Consider the following 19,271-nt stretch of genomic DNA (forward strand, 5'->3'; position numbering starts at 1 on the left):
TTTGCTGCAGAACAGTATAGTACACTTAGCCCTCAGTAACTTGAAAAAAAGTTTTAAAAATAAAAAGTTCAGAGATAAGCACTGTACTGAAAGTTTTTTGGTTTACTCATCATGAATTGTCAACAACTAAGCTTTCTGTTCAGCGTTATATTATAGAGCAAACTTCGTTACACAAACTGGGCACTTAAGGGCACAGGGTAAGCCCTATACTTCCCATGCATTTTAGGCCATGTTGAGGTACATGTTTCTCACTAACTAATAACAGTAGCCTAATAATACATATATCATTGTTTGCCAAATTTTGTGCTCTTTTTACTGAACTAGAATATTTGAAATGTGTTGAAAATTCGATTTTTAATAAAATTTTTTCCGGTAGTACACAAATCTGGCTTTTCTTTGCGCATTTCAAAATTCATAACAGAATAAATGCTCAGTGAAATTGCTTAATTCTAGTTCAGTAGTTGGCAACACTTATGTAGATGATTGCAAAAAAAAATCAGCCGTCTGTCTTGAAAGGCATTGGAAATAATGGTACCTTTGTAAGAAAAAACACTTTTGAGATAATAGAGCGTAAAGAGCAAAAAGATGTGAAAAACCATTTTTTATTCGCAGAAACGCCTCCATAGTAATTGGTTTAATAGCCCCCTGCTTCGTAGTCACTGCCGCCGTCATTTTTTCGCTTTTCGGCTTGTCGTTTTGACTGTCGGGCCTCTTTTGTAAGCTGTCGTGTTGCTCGGTCCGCAAAGTACATGCGCTTATGGTCAGCTTCCCTCAGCCACTTGATGGTGTTGCTCCCTGGGTTCAATCCACACGCCTTCAAAACGTTGGCCCGTGCGATGCTACCATCATTAAATGAAAGAACAGCATCCAGTGTTGCCATCCGTAGGGTCCGAAGCCTAACAAACACATTCTTTGGCGCGTGTTCCCAAACAACGTGGTTGAACGACTCATTTGCATTTTGAGTTCGCCCATGCAGGCACTTCTCTAGGAGCTCAGCCTTCGATAGCTCCCTATAAATGGGTTTGATAGCCTCCAAGACAGATGCAGGCAAACTCTCCTTGTGGAAAAATGGCTTGCCCTCTGACTGACTTCTGTTGAAGGCACACCACGTATCAGGTCCCTTTGGGCAAAGTCCATGGCATGGGTCATCGTCTGTGGCCGATAAGTGGAAGAAGGTTGCCCAAGCGGCCTTTCGCATTTCATCCAGGTTTCCTACATTTCTTCTGATGGCCAAACCATAGTACGTCTGGAGCTTGTCTATTACTGCATCAGTCAGTCGGCCTCGGCCCGAGAGGCTCTTTCCATCAGAGAGTTTTCCTGCTTTGTTTCCTTTTTTTAGCCTTCGTAACCTTGTGCCCATCCTTTTTTGCACGTGCCCTATGCACTCAACCTTGGATATTTCAACGGAATCACCATATGGCATTTGTGCCTTCACAGCCATAAAAGCCTTGCTGTCACCATCCCCAAGGTATTTGACGTATCGAACGCCGTGAAGCTCCTCACTCCTGCCGAAAATTTTCAGTGCTCCTGCGACTTCCATTCCAACGCTGGTGCCTTGGTAGTTGCTTTGGCACACCTCTCTATGAAGGGGGTCACTGTTTGTACCCTTGATGCTGCACTTTGGACAACGTTTAGACAAAACCTCCACATCCAGCACTTTCCCAGAGTCTACACTGGTCGCAGAGACTATGCCGTTATTGGAAGTATGGCCTCGCTTCTGCCAGCTTCCATGAAGAGCAACTGCGATGTCTTTATCCCCCTCATTCAGCTGCACAGCTTCGTCAGCTGCCCTTTTCATCGACTCCTGAGCAGCAGCTTCGATGTGACCTAGAAGCTCTTGATTGTATTTCGCAAACTTTGTCGGCGGCTTAGGAAGGTTTAGCATAGCACAGAGTATATTTCCTGCAGCCATTCCCTTACCAATGGACCTCAAGGCATACACTAACCTGAGGTTGGCTTCATAGAGGCCAGAAGTAGTTTTCTTCGACGTCTCAAATCGTTGTGCGGCACTACACACTTCACAGTTCAAACTGTAAACGCTTGCAACACCTACCCGTTTTGTCACAATTTCGATGAGCTCAACACTTCCACCGCACTCTCTGCACACACAAATCTGTGTAATTGCGGCACAAATGCCGTCCATGTCCATTAAGGCATATTGGCTGCTGCTCTGTAGCACATCCTCTTCCTGGAAGCACAGAGAAAATCTTGAAAGCTTCGATGTCGAGGAGCTGGCGCGTTCGGCGTTCGGGATCTCATTCGGTCGTGGACATCCTTTTGCTTTTTCACGATGAGCGTAGCGGTTGCCGTGAAATTCACGCCTGACGAAGGCCTTCTTTGCCCTGGGCATCTCAACTTATCAGCAGCATCCAACACCGGCACAATTTACAATACTGATCGAAAGGGATAGCACTCGGACGCAGCTGCATGAAGGTTGCAGAAACGTGGAAAAAACGTGCAAAGCGTCTCAGGATTGTCTTGGCTAAAAAAGAGGAGCTGTACAATAGTTGCCAGACAATTTTTTATATGTAGCTGATTTTAGACAAGTTTTGAAATCAGGTGGTGGACTTTTTGGTTGAAAAAATTGACGTTAATCCTGAAAGGGGGCGTGGCCGCTCACTACTTGGTTTCGGAAAAAGCGTTTTTCAGCCGTAAATATGGCTTTCTGAGGAAAGTGCGATCATGGAACATGTGTAGAAAGAATTGAACTTCTAAAATTCCAAAAGAAAAAAAACGATTTTTTTCTAATTTTACCTTACCCTGTGCCCTTAATAATAATAATGAAAGGAGCCCTGTATGGCAGCACTGCAGCATGTGAAGTGCGCCTGCTTCGAGCACGCGATCGCATTGAAAAGGCAGCTACACTATAAGAGGGTGGATTGGAGGCAGGCTTTTTCCAGCGTGTCCCCACCTTGGGTTAGCATGCTCGTTGTTGCCTTGAGAAATACTTTATGTCCCACTTCAGTTCTTCAGTCTCTGCCATAATTCGCCCAGCTTCGAAGCAGGGAGTGAGATGGTTCTGGTATGGCTAGTGGGTGGTTGAAATTTATCCAGAGCTCTCCCAAATGGCATTCCTTATACGGTTCAAATAGGCTGCCTTCCAAATAGTGCAAGAAATTGGGGTTGCTACTTTCTCTGCAGTGTAGTCACTTCTTTGTGCAGAAAAAAAAGCAGCTTTAATGTTCCCACAAGGTAAATGGCCACTGTTGCATGGCTTCTTGTTTCCATTGAGACATATCTTTGGTGCCCTTTGTGGTCCTTTATTGGGTCCCTCCCAACAGCGGAACATGGCCATTCCGGTGTGCTATTCGGCATGGTTTTTTGTGGTTTAATTTCACGTATTTTTCTCGCTATGCATGACTCACCATTTCTGCCGAAATATTTTGGAGTCTTGGGGCACATGAAGAAATACCAGAAAATGATGGACAATTTAGCGCGGTAAGGCTGAATGTGAATTAGGTGCGCTAGCACTTCAGTTTTCACTTCGGTTTTAAAGGTAAAGCGGGCTTCATATAAAGGCCGGGGAAATTGTACTTCTTAAGAGTATGACATGATGGCGTGAAAGGGTTAATGCCCATGCGCTATGCAGAATTGGTCATTCTCGACATTGTATTCATAGTTCGCTGGGAATCCTTATACCACTCCTGGCACAGTGGTGCAGAAGTTAAGCGACGCTCCACTGCTTTGCGAAGGGAAGCATTGGCACCAGTAAGCTGCGAGACCAAAGTTCCTCTTCCTAAGCAGCCTCAAGATCACGGGGAGGCTTCGGACACACAAACATTGGCGAAATCTGAGATTGGAGGTTTTGTCCTCACACACTAAGTATTTTGTATAGCTGACCCATAAACCCTTCTTGCAAGTTGCCCACAACCTGGTGGCCAGGTTGCCACCTGCCAGAGGCTTCATACATACACTGACATACATTGACAGCAGTAAACATTCCACGAGTTTTTGCATCAGTAATCCCTCATAACGAAATCGCTTTACTCGAAATATCGTTTTATTCGAAATTTCTTTTCGTCCGGACCCAAACTCGTGCATTTTAGGTCTCATTACTCGAAGCGCACGAAGAGCTTGACCCGCTTAGAGTGAAGTGCCGAGCGGAGGCATCGCCGCCGTGGCGGCGACCCTTTTGCGCATGCAGTGTCAAATTAATACAGCCAACGAATTAGTCTCAGGCAGGCACAGAACACGCCACAAAAGTACCAAACCTATGACCGATGACCTGCCTAGTAACGAGTAAGTGAGTGCCGAGTGCCCCCAGCTGTTTACAGCGGATTCGAACGGAAGCGCACCCGAACCGGTCGCAATCGCGTCACTGGTGTCCCCCGTGATAGAATCCGAACGAAAATAAAATTTTCGTGGCGCTTTGCGATGCCGGAAAACCGCGGTCCCTTGGATGCCGAAAAGTGGCCAAACAAGCGCGGGCAGACTTGCGACGTAGCATTCCATGGGGTGCGGTAGGTGAGCAAAATTTTACTGCTCTAAAGAACATTTCTGGCACTGAAACGTACCAAAAAGCACAAAAGAAGTGTCCCTCCGATTATGAGCCCAATCACGCTTGCGAGTAGCGAGCGAGGTGAGCTTGCGGCAACGAACTTAGCTGCTCCCTGGATGTCGTAGTCGTCGTTAAGCCACATCGGCCACATCGTTTCACATCAGCCAAAGCAGATGAAAGTCTCGAAAGCGCCTGAAAATGTCATTCCCGAGAGTTTTGGCTTCAAACGAGAAGGCGACCCGCAGGTCACGCTTGCAAGTGTGAACAACGGTGTTGTCGAGCTGCTGCCTGGTCGCACGCCCTTTGCCGTGTTCAACACAAGGAGCTACGTTAACAAATCGGGCAGACGACTTTGGCGAAGCCGGTCTAGAAATCTGCTTGCCACTCGTCATCATGGGCCTGCATCGCAATAAAACACCGCCCCTAGCTTCGTTGCATTTTTGATGGTGCAAATAGTTCGATAACTTGCCGAAAACACGAAAAATCCGAGCGTCGCCAGCGGTGAGTCAGGCTGTCAACATGGCGGGTCAGCACAACCACGGTGTTTCCCCGGCGATTTTCTCCAGCCGGTCATGCTTGATTCGTGGCGTCCGATTATACAAACGGTCTAAATGCGTGGTAGGGTCATTGAATTTTGTTCCTAGACGTCTGTCAACGGTGCGGATGCGACGCTGCTTGAACACTGGCACTCGAACCGTAGAATTAGCACAGTGTCGCTGAAAAACAATTGCAAACTTCACAGCTGTACACATTGGGAAAAAAAACTGCCCAATAATCATGCGAAGCCCCTATTGCAAAACCGTTCAGTTTTCACGATCGCGCTGCATGCCTACAATGAGCGGCTAATCGTTTTTTGAGCACAACAAACACAACCTCAGACTCGAGCCATGGCATTTCTGTGACCCCCCCCGCATGAAAGCGGCCACTGCCTTCGCGATTCGAAATACCCCGAAGGTTGAATGCATGGGCGCGGTGACTGCGGCCTTGTGCAAAGCTTGGTCAGATTAGAGCAGGGGTTGCACGCACCCGGTAAGAACTTGGAACAGCCAAAGCTCACTGCCTTTTTTGCACGTGAATAAAGTTTTGCTTCACTGAATACATTGTATTTTTGACTTCCTCGCCATCGTGGCACAATTAAAGCTCGACTGCTTTAGATTTTCTCAGGTGGTCGTTTATATCGAATTACCGCTTACAACGAATTTTTTCGCCATCCTGCTGACTGTTCTTTTGCCCAAAATTGGTGATGTACCACTGCAGAGGGTACTCCAATTTTAGTTTTTGCGTAGCATTGTTTTGTCCTTTCTGGTGAAAATAGATTGCATAAGGCGTGTTAGCAGCACTGAGGCACTACATGTTCGCTTCTCCAGGCGGAGTCCAGGCAGAGTCCAGGGAGTGCGTTGTTGTACAGCATGTCGCAGGCTGTTATCGTCTATCAGCTCCCTGCGTAACATAGCACATCAGCAAAATTGTGCACACATCAAGCAGTCCTTGTGGCTGACTTTTCTTTTTTTTAATGCACTAGCACTTATAGTCGCCGTCTCCTGCATTTAGCCGTTGTGTTTGTCTGAAGCCACTTTTGTAGCAGGCTGCTCACATGCCGACTAAGTGGTGAGCAGCCTGCCCACCGTGTCAGGCGGGAGCTCAATTAATCGTGAGAGGCTGCTTGGGAAGAGCAACCTGGATCCCAACCCAACCCAAGTCCCACCGATGGTAGCACCTGTCATAGAAGGGCAGTGGCACATCACTTGACCGCTGCACCATGAGTGGTAGGAAGACTCCCAGGGATCTACGAATGTAGAAAATGACCAATTCCACATACTACAGCATAACCTGTGATATGAGCACTGTTGATGTGAATTTTGAAATGATACGAAATCGTGAAATTTCCCGGCTTGAGTGCATTGTGTATAATGTGTGGAATTTCGGACGTGCCGAACTCTCTCACTTGCCTCTATGGATGATACGAATGCGTGAGCCGCATCTGCACTGTTGAGCACTAAGCACAGCCCGTACATCGCTGAAGTAGCTACCTCTAACCGCGCAGCACTCACCGCGAGCAGTGAGCGACGGTCCACGGCCCGCTCATTGCTGACGTCACGATTGCTAATCGTGCGTTACGCACCATGAGCAGCGAGCTGTGGCCACACAGCAGTGAATAACTCCCATCAGCCGTAAGCAGATCTGTGTGAATGCATTTTTCATGCTTCTGCTTATGAATTTTGTTTGTTCGAGTGATACAAAATTTCTGATGACACGAATTTTTTCGCGACCCCGTAAGATTCGCAACACAGATTCTACTGTGTATGATTACTAACCCACTATCGCTATCTGGTCAGCTGCTATCGATGAACAGTGGACCTGAACACTTAAACCGAAGTGAAAATTGAATTGCTAGCACACCTAATTCGCATTTGGCCTAACTACGCAAATCAGCCATCTTACTTTTTTAATTACCAGTTGCCAAGTTCGGGGTTTGGCCATTACATGAGTATATACGGCATTCACTTCAGAACTGTGATTAGAGTTCTTTTCAGTGTGGACGTTGCAAGTGAGGGGCAGGAAAATTTTTTAATGTGATTTCCTCTGTCAACGTACCTGGCTAGAGCCATAGAATTTTTTACTAACAAAATGGCATGGAGTTTTCTTCAGCCCCTCTACCAATTCAAGCTCATGCTTATGTGATATGACATTTCAAATCTGTTGTGGCATTATGCCAGGCCTGTTGCAGTTATCTGAACAGCCCTTTGCACCACAGGCTCACCAGCGGGAAAAAAATATTTTTCACATAAATGCTGCTTGCAGGACGGTAATATTTTTTTCTGGACACTCCTCCTAATGTATGTGTGCAGGCTGAGGCGGGTTCTACCATGGAACTCCTGGGGCGTTGCGAAGAGGCAGAGCGGCGCGTTGCAGAGCTGACGAAATTGCTTGACGAGGGCAGTGATCGCCACAATGCAGAAGAGCGGCATCTCAGGTAAGCCAGATTTGGTGAATCGACATCGCAGCCGCAGCATTTCCTACCATATTTTTCATAGCTACAGATTTGGAAAAGTGCTAAATGTGCATTTATTGCTCATGCTTGCTTTTTAGAAAGTGATGAAATTGGCACAAGTTGGACACACGTTGTACCTGTTGTCCACACAGGCAAAATGGCAAACGGCACTGCATGCTTTGGAGGTATGAATCTACAATTCCTGAAATGAATGGGAAGTTTCTGGCTTCATCAGCAACTCATTTGCAACTCATTTGTCATCCTAGCCACTTTGTAGACACCTTGTCATTTGCTCTTTCAAAATACCGTATGTTGCCACTCATAAGTAGACCCTCCAATTCGTTGCCCTAGCTTACAAAATATTCGACACATGCCACCCTGCTTCTCCCTGCCACTGACACTGTTGTTTAGTTTCACACGGGATGACAGCGCGCTAACCCTGCAACTTAAGGGGGGACGCGGGGATCATATCGCGAAAAAAATCTATTTTTGGAAACCATGCGTTTCAGTATCTGCAACGCCTAATCTACGTTGTATCAAAATGGTTTGGCTGAAAACGCATTATAAATGCCCGAAAAATATTGATTTGTGAGTGTGCAGGGCGAGAAAACAGCCATAAAACGCGCAAAATCACCGCAGTTCGCGGAGCCATATCTCGTTTTTCCTGCCACCGAGCGCGGCAATCTTGGTATCGTTCGAAAGCTCGAAGTTCCACCATTTTGTTTCTGAATTTTTTGGTCGTCGCCATCTTGTAAGAGTCACACAAACACAAAAGAAGCGCGGGTCTGCCAGCGGTGGTCACACGGGCCCTCTGATGAAAGCGGGCCTCCGATTGGCTGCCGCTTTGGAAGGTGTCTCTCCATTGGCTGTTGCGTGACAGTGGGGAAGCTGGCAACCACCGCGCACCGCTGTTTGCTTCGCAGACCACGCCGGCATTCATTTCAACTTCTCACAACTCTCACGTTAGTAAATGATCGTCGCTTGTTTGAGAAGAAAGTGTCGACGAAGCACGCCTTCGGGAAACGGAAGCGCAAGCCTCCCACGGCGAGAAAAAGACGGTGGCCAGCGGGAGAAGCGGAGCACCCCACTGAACAAGCGGATAACGTGCCGCGCTATCTTGCACCCTCTGAGTTCAGCAGCGTAGCCGACAATCTCCTTGTGCGATCGACGCTGATAACCCTGTCGACGGAAGACGCGCCAACAGAGACTCTCGCACCGTGGCGTACGGCCGCACTTATCAGTAGCCGAGATCGCATCGTTGGGAGTCTACACGGGTCGAAGATCACCATCGCTGGCAGAGACGGTGTGCTCCGATCCTGGCGCATCGTGCGACATGGGCACGCAGCCTGCGAGTGAGCCCCAGCCGTCGACGAGCTACAATGTGATAGCTGAAGATTTACGGGACGAATCATCGCCGGAACGGCGCACCATTCAGGCGTGCCTCGAGCCACGTTTCGTGTCAGCAGCGACGGCAGAAGCGCAGGCACGCAGCGTTCGCGATTCCCTTCGGTCAGTTTGATGGACCAGCAAGGCCAACAAATTTCGGCCTCTTGTGACAGTGAATTTATTCTTGTGCAGGTTTCCGCGGTGAATTCGTTGATTGGTAAGACTCCGTGCCCAAGATGCCAACAGCATTCCGTTGGTGTGCACTGCGATAACAAGCTCTGTCTGCCAGTGAAAATGGTGCTTTCATGCACTACTTGTGGCCCAATTGAGTCCCAGTGGTCTTCCCAAAGGAAAGAAGGTGCAAGGGTGTTTGACGTGAACATTCGCTCAATGCAAGCTATCAAAGTGATAGGGAAAGGGCAGACAGCTCTGAACGATTTCTGGGCCACTATGAATGTGTCCCATCGTGGTTTACACCATAAGACATTCCAGGGCCACTTGAAGGGCCTGTTCAAGCCTGCTGCAGAGGAGGCTGCCGATAACATCTTTAGGGATGCTGTAGCTGCTGTGAAGGTGTACAGTGAGATGGAGGTTGGCTTCACTAAAAATGTAACCGTTATTTATGATGACACCTGGCTCACGCGCGGTCATAGGTCCCACATTAGGGTAGGTTGCATAACTGAGTTCCACACAGGGCTTGTACTGGACAGTATTGTTCTTTCAAACTTCTGCCTTGGATGCAGCCTTGGGCCAGCAGAGAGTGAGCCCACCTACCTTCAGTGGAGGCAGCAGTACCCGTGTCAAGTTGGCTCTGGCCGAATGGAAGTGGAGGCCGCTTTGCAACTTTTTGGCCGTTCGTTGGCCAAGAATGACCTGCGATATACAGCAGTTATCTCTGATGGAGACAGCCGTGTTTTCCAGGCATTGCAAGATGAGCAGCCATATGGGTTTATAGCAGTCACAAAAGAAGACTGCATAAACCATGTAAAAAAAAAAAGAATGGGTACTGGTCTTCGCTCCATTGTGAGCAAGGCCAAGAAAGGGGAGCCACTGGGCGGCAAAGGTGGGCTGACACAACAGCTGATTAAAAGGCTCACCAACTACTATGGCCTGGCTATCAGCAAGAATGTCAGTGATGTTGCTGCAAAGCAGAAAGCTGTCATGGCCACTTATTGGCACGTAACATCTATTGACAGTGACCCCCACAATGAACTGTGCTCCCCTGGCCCTCTCAGCTGGTGTGAGCAGAGAGCAACAGAAGCAAAAAACAAAGCACAGCCTCCTCATAAATATAAGCTTATGAGCAGAGTTGCCCAAGCCATGCTGCTCCTGTATCAACGCCTTTCAGACATCCACTTGCTGGAGCGCTGCAAGGGTGGAAGGACCCAGAATGCAGCTGAGAGCCTGCACTCTGTTATTTGGTCGGCACTCTCAAAGGATGAGCACGCCTCACTTTTTGCAGTAGAGACTGCAGTGAATGAGGCAGTCATAAATTACAATTCAGGGAGCCAAAGAGCTTACTCGGAAATGTGTGCCACCTTGGGTGTAAATCCTGGTGCCCTTGCCGTCCAGAGGGCTCAGGAAAAGGACAAAACGCCTGAAGAAAGCATCTAAAACCCACCAAGCAAAGAGGCAAAGGTGCAAGAAGATGCCCGACAGCAATGACACAAAATTTTACAGCCCTGGTGCTGTTTAATAAATCTGCAGCGCTTGCAAAACTTTGCAGCCCATCTTCTCAGTTGTGTTTTTTTTTGTCGATCACCTCGCTCGTGGAAAGCATAGCACAACAATGGCTGAACCGATTTTGATCCAGTTTGTTTTGCTGTGATCCATAAACTGTGCTGTACATGAAGACAGTCTTGAAATGTCATTTACCTTTCCATTATTTTATTATTTCACAATAAGTACATGGCTTTATGCAATGAAGCACAGCCACGTGCATGTCATGTTCAGGAAAAAATTAGCATGCTAAAAAAAAATTTCAACACTGTCTTAGTGTAGATTATACATTTGGGCAAATATACAATGTATTCCCGGCACAATAGTATGGTTCGTTACTGTGCAGGCTTTCCACATCAACAAACCTGTAAGTTTTTATAAAACAAAAACTAATGAAGATATCTTTATGAAATTTTGTTTGTCTCTTCACTGCAATGTGCAGCATGTGTGCCAAATTTCAGCCCTTTCTGCGAAGAAACATAAAAGTTAGTTCTGATCCCCTCCTCCTCCCTTAAAGCGATAAACTGATAACAATGTGATTACTAAGCCACCAGGTGGAAGCAAATAAGGATCAAAAGCAGGGACACTGCCAAATTGGCTAGTGGCATACTAAATTACGAACAGCCCTGCAGTTCGAGATTCCAGCACAATGCACATCCCGTTGATTATCCGAAGTTTTGTTCTCTTGCCACCTACCACTTGTTCGAGGAAGAGACCGCCAGCACAAATGAGCCAGATAAAGGGGCATGCATTTAAATTTTTTTTAATGGAATCGACTTGGGCATGAATCAACTGTTTCTTTTTTTTTTGCGCTCGGAGTTCGAAGTATTCTACTAGGAACAGGTACCTTCATGGGCCATGTATCCATGTGTGTATACAACCCTTCCCCCCCCCTCCCCCCCAACTTCGGGTGGTCGTTTTTGTGAACTGTACGTGGCGTTATGCTGTATTTACCCTCATTACTCACGCCTACTTTTGTCGTTGAAAGTTGACTGTTTTTAAGTGTTTTAGCGTAATCCTCAGTTCTGTGCCGTCTGCAGCATGGGCCATGGCAGCACGCCAGGGTGTTGTACGCTGATAACATCACAGCGTTTTTTTTTTTTTTTGACGAGAGCTTTTGTGGGAACGGCGCACACGGCAAACTTGGCAGAGCACAAAGATGCTGCTCGCCCTTCACAGGAAGGAGCACCGGTGGCAGTGGCTTGCTCGGCATGCTGCTGCGCATCCAGCTCCACCATTGTACCATTGTATGCTTAGAAAGTAGGCGAGCGTTTGAGCATCGTAGAGGAGCGTAGCAGTTGAAACCTGAACGCTGAGGAAGCGGGGCCTTCAGGCCCCCAAGCAATCTGGCGAGCTCGAGATCAGGAGCAAAAAGGCCTAACCTCTCTCGTGTCCCAGCTAACGGTTACACATTCGAATTACGCACTAGTAAACGTCCTGAGAGTTTTTTAACCTCTCGTAAAAGACGTGCACCTGTCCTTCAGGGCCATGTTCAGCATGTTCAGTTTATCTCGCGTGATTAGCTGGCGCCGTTGGCTACTGCAAAATTGTTGGATTGTGCCGCGATACAGCAAACACCTTTTGAAGCAACGTTGCTAAAGGCAGATTCACCTGCGGACCCGTTACGTCCCACTTCCCCTTTACTATTAATTTACTATTAACTTGTCTAACATGTGCTCTTTGCTCAAATGCAGTGTTACCCCCCTGATGGATGACAAGGCAGTGCAGACAGACGAAGGTGCTGCAGCGGAACGAGAAGCAGAGGGTCAGCTGGCTGCTGCAGGAGTGGAGCTGGAGAGCCTTCGCTGCTTGCTTGAAGAGATGTCATCCCAGCTGGCATGCGAAGTACAAGCACGCAGGGATGCTGAAGACTCTGCCCAACAAGCTCACGAAGAGCTGTCCACTGTCTCGGAGAAAGTCGCGGAAGAGGTTGCACACAGCTCGAATCTGCAACAGCGCATCGAGCAGGTAGAGCGGGACGCTGGAGAAGCACTGCAGCATGCCACCTCTGAACTGGGCCAAGAACTGGAGCAGCTGAGGCGCCACATGCAGGAGCACGAGCTCTCCCTGCGCAAGCAGCTCGATGACAAGGACAAGGCACTCAGGGGAGCCGAGCTGAGTTTGCATGCCCTCAAGGAGGACCTGGAAAGGGAGGTGGCAGTGAGGAAGGCTGCGGAAGAGCGCTGCACCAAACTGGCCATGGAACTCGAGGACACCACTGAGTCGGCTCGTGAGGCCAAGCAGTCACTGAGAAATATGCAGTCTTGTCTAGAAAAGGCAAATGCCAAACTGCCAGACTGTCGCAAGGAGCTGGCGGCAAGGTGAGGGCACACCGGGATTGCCACTGCATTGACTCATGACATTCATTTTTAATCGTTGCCCTGCAGCAGAGTAATCAGCGCTATGTACATTAAAAATTAGATTATACGAATCTCGCGGAGTTTAGGAAAAATATTATTGTCCAAAACAAACAAAATTTGTATGCAGAAACACGAGAAATGTGTTCACCCTGATCTGTTTGTGGCTCACTGCACATCAGCGATGTGCGGGTACTGCTTAGTGCTCAAAGGCATGGTTGCAGCTACCACCCTCGCATCAACTGTAACTGTGCTGTCCAGATTCTACCTAATTTCTCCAGCCACCAATTACTTTGGAGTTCATCCACATGCATGATTTCCGCAAAAATCACCAAACACATTTTGCATTGTAGTCACTGGCTTTAGATTCTACTGTACCTTTATTTATGACACAATTGTGCAGATTCACTAAATTCTCTAGTCAAAGTGCATTTTGTACAATATGCCAAATTTTCTGTGTTGCAAACACACTCCCGCGCCTTCAGAGATGGTGTGGACACAAGAGCAGCAGCTGTCGGTAGTCATACTGTGAAGAGGCTGAGGTATTCAGGATTTTGGCGGAAACAGGTTGGCAAGCTCCAGACAGCGTGGCTGAAAAATGGAGATTATGGGGTGCCGTGTGTTCTACATGTCAGCTGCAGTATATCCAGTATCTCCAGTTATACGGTATGCATCCACGAGCATGCATATCGCCAACACTGCAATCGCCAGTTTTAGAGTATGTACTGCGAATGCTAAGTGGCGGCATGTGACGTGCACTGCACTTCACGGCTTAATTGTTTTTCCTGCATCAAGAACTGGCTGTGTTGCTGCCAGATTCTTAAGTGGTTCCAATTTGCTCCCTCTTTAATCAGTCGTACGCAATGTAGCTGTTCATGTAGTTTTTATGATGTGTAAATGTCAGATACTTGGTGGATCTGAGTGACAAGACCACTTGGTCTATTAATTATTGTATTTACTATAGATTACCACCTTTCATGCTGTGATATTCATTCTTCTCGGCAATGATAAAATGAAACGCTTCTCTCTAATTTTGTTCCTATTACTCTGCGCTGAATAGCATTGCACATTAAAGCAATGAATCAGTTGCAGCCAGTGCTGTAATTTGACCAGGCAGAGTTACTGGAATTATCGCAAATTGTTGGTCTATGACCTTCTGGCTTATTCAAGATCCGTTCTTAGCAAAAAATGACATTCACAGCCTCCAGATCCCCCTTCAGCATCCCTTCATGAAACAGCTGATACTAAATGAAGCCAAAGCAAATGAGCAGTGACCACTGCAGGTCATCCAAGGAATGAAATGTCCCCGCTGTGCGTGCCTCGCAGGGAGCTGTCCTCCCACAAGGCAGCCATGGAGCTTGTGGAAGCAAAAGAGGAAGAGCTGCGTTGCTTGCGGCCAGCAGCGGATGAAAACAATCCGCTTCCCACTCAGCGCACCACTCGTACCTCTCGCGCCACTCGGATGACATCTTCGACCAGAAAAGAATCAACAGATGGAGAGGCAGGCTTAAGGACTCGAGCACAGCGCCCGCGTCTTGTAAAAAAGTCCATGGCAGTCTCTAAAGACCCACTGGTGAGTAGGGTGTCGAACCAGAATTCAGGTTCGGGTTCAAACCTTTCGGGTTCATTTCCTGACAGCTGTGTGTATCCATGTATTTTTCTTGTGCTTGCTAGGACGATGACGACGTTGCTTGTCGTCGACCTGTTCTCGCCGATGGCAATTCTGAATCCTCGCCCCTGAAGCGCCTTGGCGAAAAGGTCGTTGACATGTTCTCTCGCAGTGCAAATGATGGGTGAGTACTATATGTTCCTTTGTTTTCCCTCTTTTTCAATGGAGGCAGAATGTGAAAATTCCCGTGTACTATGTTATGTCGGTGCACACTGCAAAACCCCAGGTGGTCTGAATTAATCCCGTCCTCCACTGCACTATTTCTCATAGCCAGTGTGCAACTTGGAAACGTTAAGCCTCTCATGCCATATCACACCATATTTTTCTCTTCTGCTCAATTCAAATAGAACTTGAGCCTTGTGACCCTGATTGGCCTCCTCCTGTGCATTGTTTTCTCTGGCTGTCAGGAAAAGTAAGATAGGTATAGCTTTTCACAGCTTGAAGAGGGGTATACACCTTTTAGCCAGAACTCAATTAGCCGCTATTCGTGATACTCTCAGTTCTAGTATTGCAGTTTTTCTGAAACTTTGGAATAATGTGTATAGGAGCCTGTACAGTAGTCCCCCACTGGTGGGAATACTTTTGCCACCCAAAGCACTAGTCTCTGTTTAGCATGTTCCACATTCAAGCGAAAATGCTAGCGAATCCTGCCGCCGTGGCAGAAAAACCTGTTTCGAGTTGTCGCTGCGATGAGTGGCGAGGTTCAAACAAGTTGGAAATTTTCGCCGCGACGTGCCACTCAATCGCCCAGTCGCTTGCATGTGAACCAGCCTTATGTTGTCATAAATCATCGAGGGCACTAGTGGCCCACTGCATTTAAATGACCCCTTCACTGAGCACAAAATACTTGCCTTTCAGATTTTTTTTCATTTTAGGAAACATTTGTCAGTTCATGAATTGACCACCCTTTTTGGGCATAGCTCTTCTTTGTGAGAACAGCATAGCAATGAAGGGAATGCTGCGTCCTATGCGCAGTGCAACAGCCAGCACACGCACGACTCGCCGACACCAGCTCCTGCCAGCTGACCAAGGCTTTGTCGAGGTGGAAGACGAGGAGCCGCCACCATCAGCATGCAAAGCAACTGGCCGCCGACGGGCCAAACATTGATCATCCTCCTTGTCTGAAATTTATTTGATGTTCATCTAGTTTTTAACACCTCTGTATTTTATTATCTTTTACATCATACGTGGCAAATCTCTATAGTGTTGCATGTTAAATAGCCACCGCCATTGTGTCCCCCCCCCCCCCCATTATCATCATTAAAGAACTCTGTACTGACTTTCAGCTTTCATTACACTTGCCACGACTGCTGGCGGACCTGGGTGTAGTAAACTTGACATCTTGTTTGCATAGTAGAGTGCTGGGAATGTTGAGCCAAACATCACCGTTTTGCTAAACCTGCTTTATGTAGCTACAAATAGGCATTCCTTTTTGTGTGTGCAAAATTCCACTAACAGCAAGGCTGAAATTGGGGCGAGTTGGTAAGTATTCATCATTTTGCTCACAGCACTCAGTGTGTCCCGCGTTCTTGTTGTGCTGTGAGCAAAATGATGAAATCCCACTAAAATATTCTTCCATTAAAGAGCCACAGTGAAAGCAAGATGGCAGGGGTACTTCTTGAGCATGCTTGTATTTGCTAGCTATGTGACAAAAAAAGCGATCGGCTAAGGCACTGCTGAACATGAACAATGCACTGAAAAGCTGTCCTTGTGGTGGCATTTCCGGTGCCATTTGACTGTGCAAGTGCACTACTGATCCATCTGTAAATGTTAGCAGTGACACCTGTCTACAGTCCGGGCATTGTCAGGACATCTTTGCCAGATCCATCTGTAAACTTTAGCAGTGACATCTGTTGACATATGTATGGTGGGGCAACGGAAATGGAATGTAAACCAATAGGCCCCTGCCTGTACCACTAAAGTATCACAGGCTTGACCCAATCGTAATATAAATGAAAAGGCCCGAAGGCAATGTTGTGCTTTTGCCACCCGTAGGTGGGAAAATAAAAAAATGGGGTAATGCTACTAAGCGACCCACAGCCGGGGGAGCGGGCCCGGGGAGACTCCCCTGATCTCCCCTGGGACGTAGCGGAGGGGGTGGGACGTAGGTTGTGGGAATGGGACTAAGGGAAGGGTTATGGGTAATGTGATGGGAATGGGGACAGCGAGACATTGACCCTCATTTTATCATTGCTCGACTCCTGTCTGGCCAGGACAGGGAGGGCGTCGATGTTGACCAATGGTGCGGCTCCACTCACGGGATGCCCGACCACCCAACGACGCAATAGCTCAGACTCGGAAACAGGAAATCCTAACCCGGGGCAGCTGCCTCGGGCTCCTCCACGACTTTTAGGGGTCCGGTTCGGACTTGCGAAACGCTGCCCAGCTACTAACCTTCAAGTGTTTTTCGCGGTTTTACAGTCCGACTGAGCCCAATTGGTGCTTCCTGTTGCAAATAGATTGTTGCCAACCAAACCAAATGGGTCACCAATGAACTCTAATGGCATACCCATTGAATACAAATGGTTTGAACTTGCCAGCCATAAAAAAAAAACCTCCATTTGTCACCAATTGGCTTTTCTTTCAAGACTACTGGGAGACATGCCATTTCATGCTTTTATGGAAATCGTGAGAGACCTACAAGAATGCTTTACATACAAGGAACACTATAGTCTGACACTATACTACCGCAAGTTCTCAACATGTATCCACGGAACACACTTTTGCAGCCACTTATCCCAAAATTGTCAGACCCTCCCGCTGGGACCAGCGGCACTTATCCATGAAGCGAAGTTCTTATTTAGTAATGCCTGCAGTGATCATGGACATGATGAAAACAGGTCAGAAGATTAAGCTAATCTTTTACAAGAATCTAATTCAGTGTTCTGGTTTTATTGACTGCTGTATATATGTCTATCTCGGTGAAGGACATCATTGCCTTCCACTGGGACTTTCCAATTGGACGCTTGAGTTGGGAGATCACTTTCCATTTGGTTTCCTGGGTTCCAACTGGAAGCTCCAGTTGGTTCCGAATGGTTTCAATTGGGCGATCTCATTCGGAGTTCCGAAACCAATCTGAACCCTCGGGAACCAGTTGGACATTCCAATTGGTTCTGCCATTCCAACTGGGACTAGGGCAACCAAATGAGCTGCCCAATTAGATTCAGGAGCCCAACAATTTATTGGGTGCAAGTGGTTTCAGTTGGAGTGCCCATTTGGATCCGTTGTGTTTTACTGGGGTGGTGCTAGCCGCATTCTTGAAATGGGTTTCGTCTATGTCATTTGGCATTACGGTGCACTTCTCCCGGCGACCTCGCTGAATCGTGAAGAGTCGGATGCAAGCGTTCACGAGCCAATAACACAAACCTGTTAGCTTGCTGGAGAAGAGGACTGATGCGAGCTGGTCGGTACAGGTTGACGGAGAGGATATTGTCATCAGTCTGACTACGCCAACTGCAGGGAAAAGGCCTCCCATGTCCCTACAATTAACCCTGTTCTTTGCCAGCTGCGCCCGCCGTATGCCCGCAAACTTCTTAATCTCATCCGTCCACCTAACTTTCTGCCACCTCCTGCTACGCTTGCCTTCTCTTGGAATCCGCTCCGTCACCCTTAAAGGGACACTGAGGAGAAATTGAAGTTGGCTTGTATCGACAGAATACCAACTCCTGATCACAAAAACTCCGCTCTTACTGAAAACAAAGCTCGGTAGAAAATAGCAAGAACCAAAATGCAGGTATCGCCGCCACAGGCCAATCTCGCAAGTACAAGCGTGGTGACGAGATAGATAGATAGTTGAGGCCTTGCCCTTTGTAACGGGTGGGCACCCGGACCAAAAGCAAAAACAAGATGGAAGCGCACAAGGAGAGAAAGAGCTAAAACGCACAAAAAAAAAAAACACGCAAAGGCTGAAGTCTGGAGGTGGGGATTCGCTCATCGACCTCGTTCACTTCCGACTCTGCGGTTTCGCGCTTTTAGACACAGTGCTCCACCAAAGAGTTAGTCGACGCTTGGTTCGCAGCACCCCCTCGCTCTTGACCTTGGAGCTGTCTCCTTCGTCGTCCACTGCAGGACCGTGAAACCCGAGCGCCTGTGGGAATGTGGTGCCCTCTGTCGGCATCGGATGGAGTCTCTGGCACGACATCACCAGGTGCTCGATGGTCTCCTCCGCGTCGCCACACGCTCGGAATTTTGCTGCCTGTGCTTCTGGTGTTGCATCGAAGCGACGGCGGTACACCAGTGTTCGCAGCGCTCCGGCACGGACCTCAAACAGCAATGCGCTACCCAGGCCGTTGTCAAAAATCTTTTCGGGCCCGATGCTGTTTTTGCACTCGCGGTACACAGCCAGTGTCGGTTTTTCCGCGAGCGCCTGCAGCCATTGGCGATTCTCTTTTTCCTGGACCCGTCTCCTTGCCTCCTGTTTCCATGCGGTTGCCGATTCGGCAATTATCGGTGTCTGGAAAAGTCCATACTTGCCTTCTATCTTGTGGAGGCGCTTCACCCATGCAGTGCGTAGGCATGTCGCAGCGAGGTATTCAAAGACCCGCCTTGCCCATCGGTTGCGGCTCATGAACTGCAGTCGACCGCGGAACTCCAGCTTGCTGCATGCCTCCCTTGCCTCAAAACTAGACCATCCCAGGTCGCCTTGAATGG

At 47.9% G+C, this 19,271-nt stretch overlaps 2 protein-coding genes across 5 annotated transcripts in view; one reads left to right on the forward strand and one right to left on the reverse strand.

The window, feature by feature from the left end:
* The window catches only part of LOC144115941 (uncharacterized), a 38,817-nt gene extending 22,916 nt beyond the window's left edge, over positions 1–15,901 (forward strand). For 2 of the 4 annotated variants that reach the window (XM_077650570.1, XM_077650571.1), the window contains exons 9-13: positions 7,348–7,472; positions 12,290–12,916; positions 14,279–14,525; positions 14,627–14,745; positions 15,597–15,863. In XM_077650570.1, the coding sequence (XP_077506696.1) occupies positions 7,348–7,472; positions 12,290–12,916; positions 14,279–14,525; positions 14,627–14,745; positions 15,597–15,729 (1,251 nt within the window). In that variant the 3' untranslated portion in view covers positions 15,730–15,863. Of the gene's footprint in view, positions 1–7,347; positions 7,473–12,289; positions 12,917–14,278; positions 14,526–14,626; positions 14,746–15,596 lie in introns of all 4 variants that reach the window. The other 2 variants (XM_077650569.1, XM_077650568.1) reach the window with 1 other exon arrangement.
* Positions 1–19,271, reverse strand: part of LOC144115943 (uncharacterized) — a 457,564-nt gene that overhangs the window by 211,690 nt on the left and 226,603 nt on the right. The window lies entirely within an intron of this gene.

The sequence above is a fragment of the Amblyomma americanum genome, chromosome 1 (assembly GCF_052857255.1).
Source record: "Amblyomma americanum isolate KBUSLIRL-KWMA chromosome 1, ASM5285725v1, whole genome shotgun sequence".
Taxonomy (NCBI): Eukaryota; Metazoa; Arthropoda; class Arachnida; order Ixodida; family Ixodidae; genus Amblyomma; species Amblyomma americanum.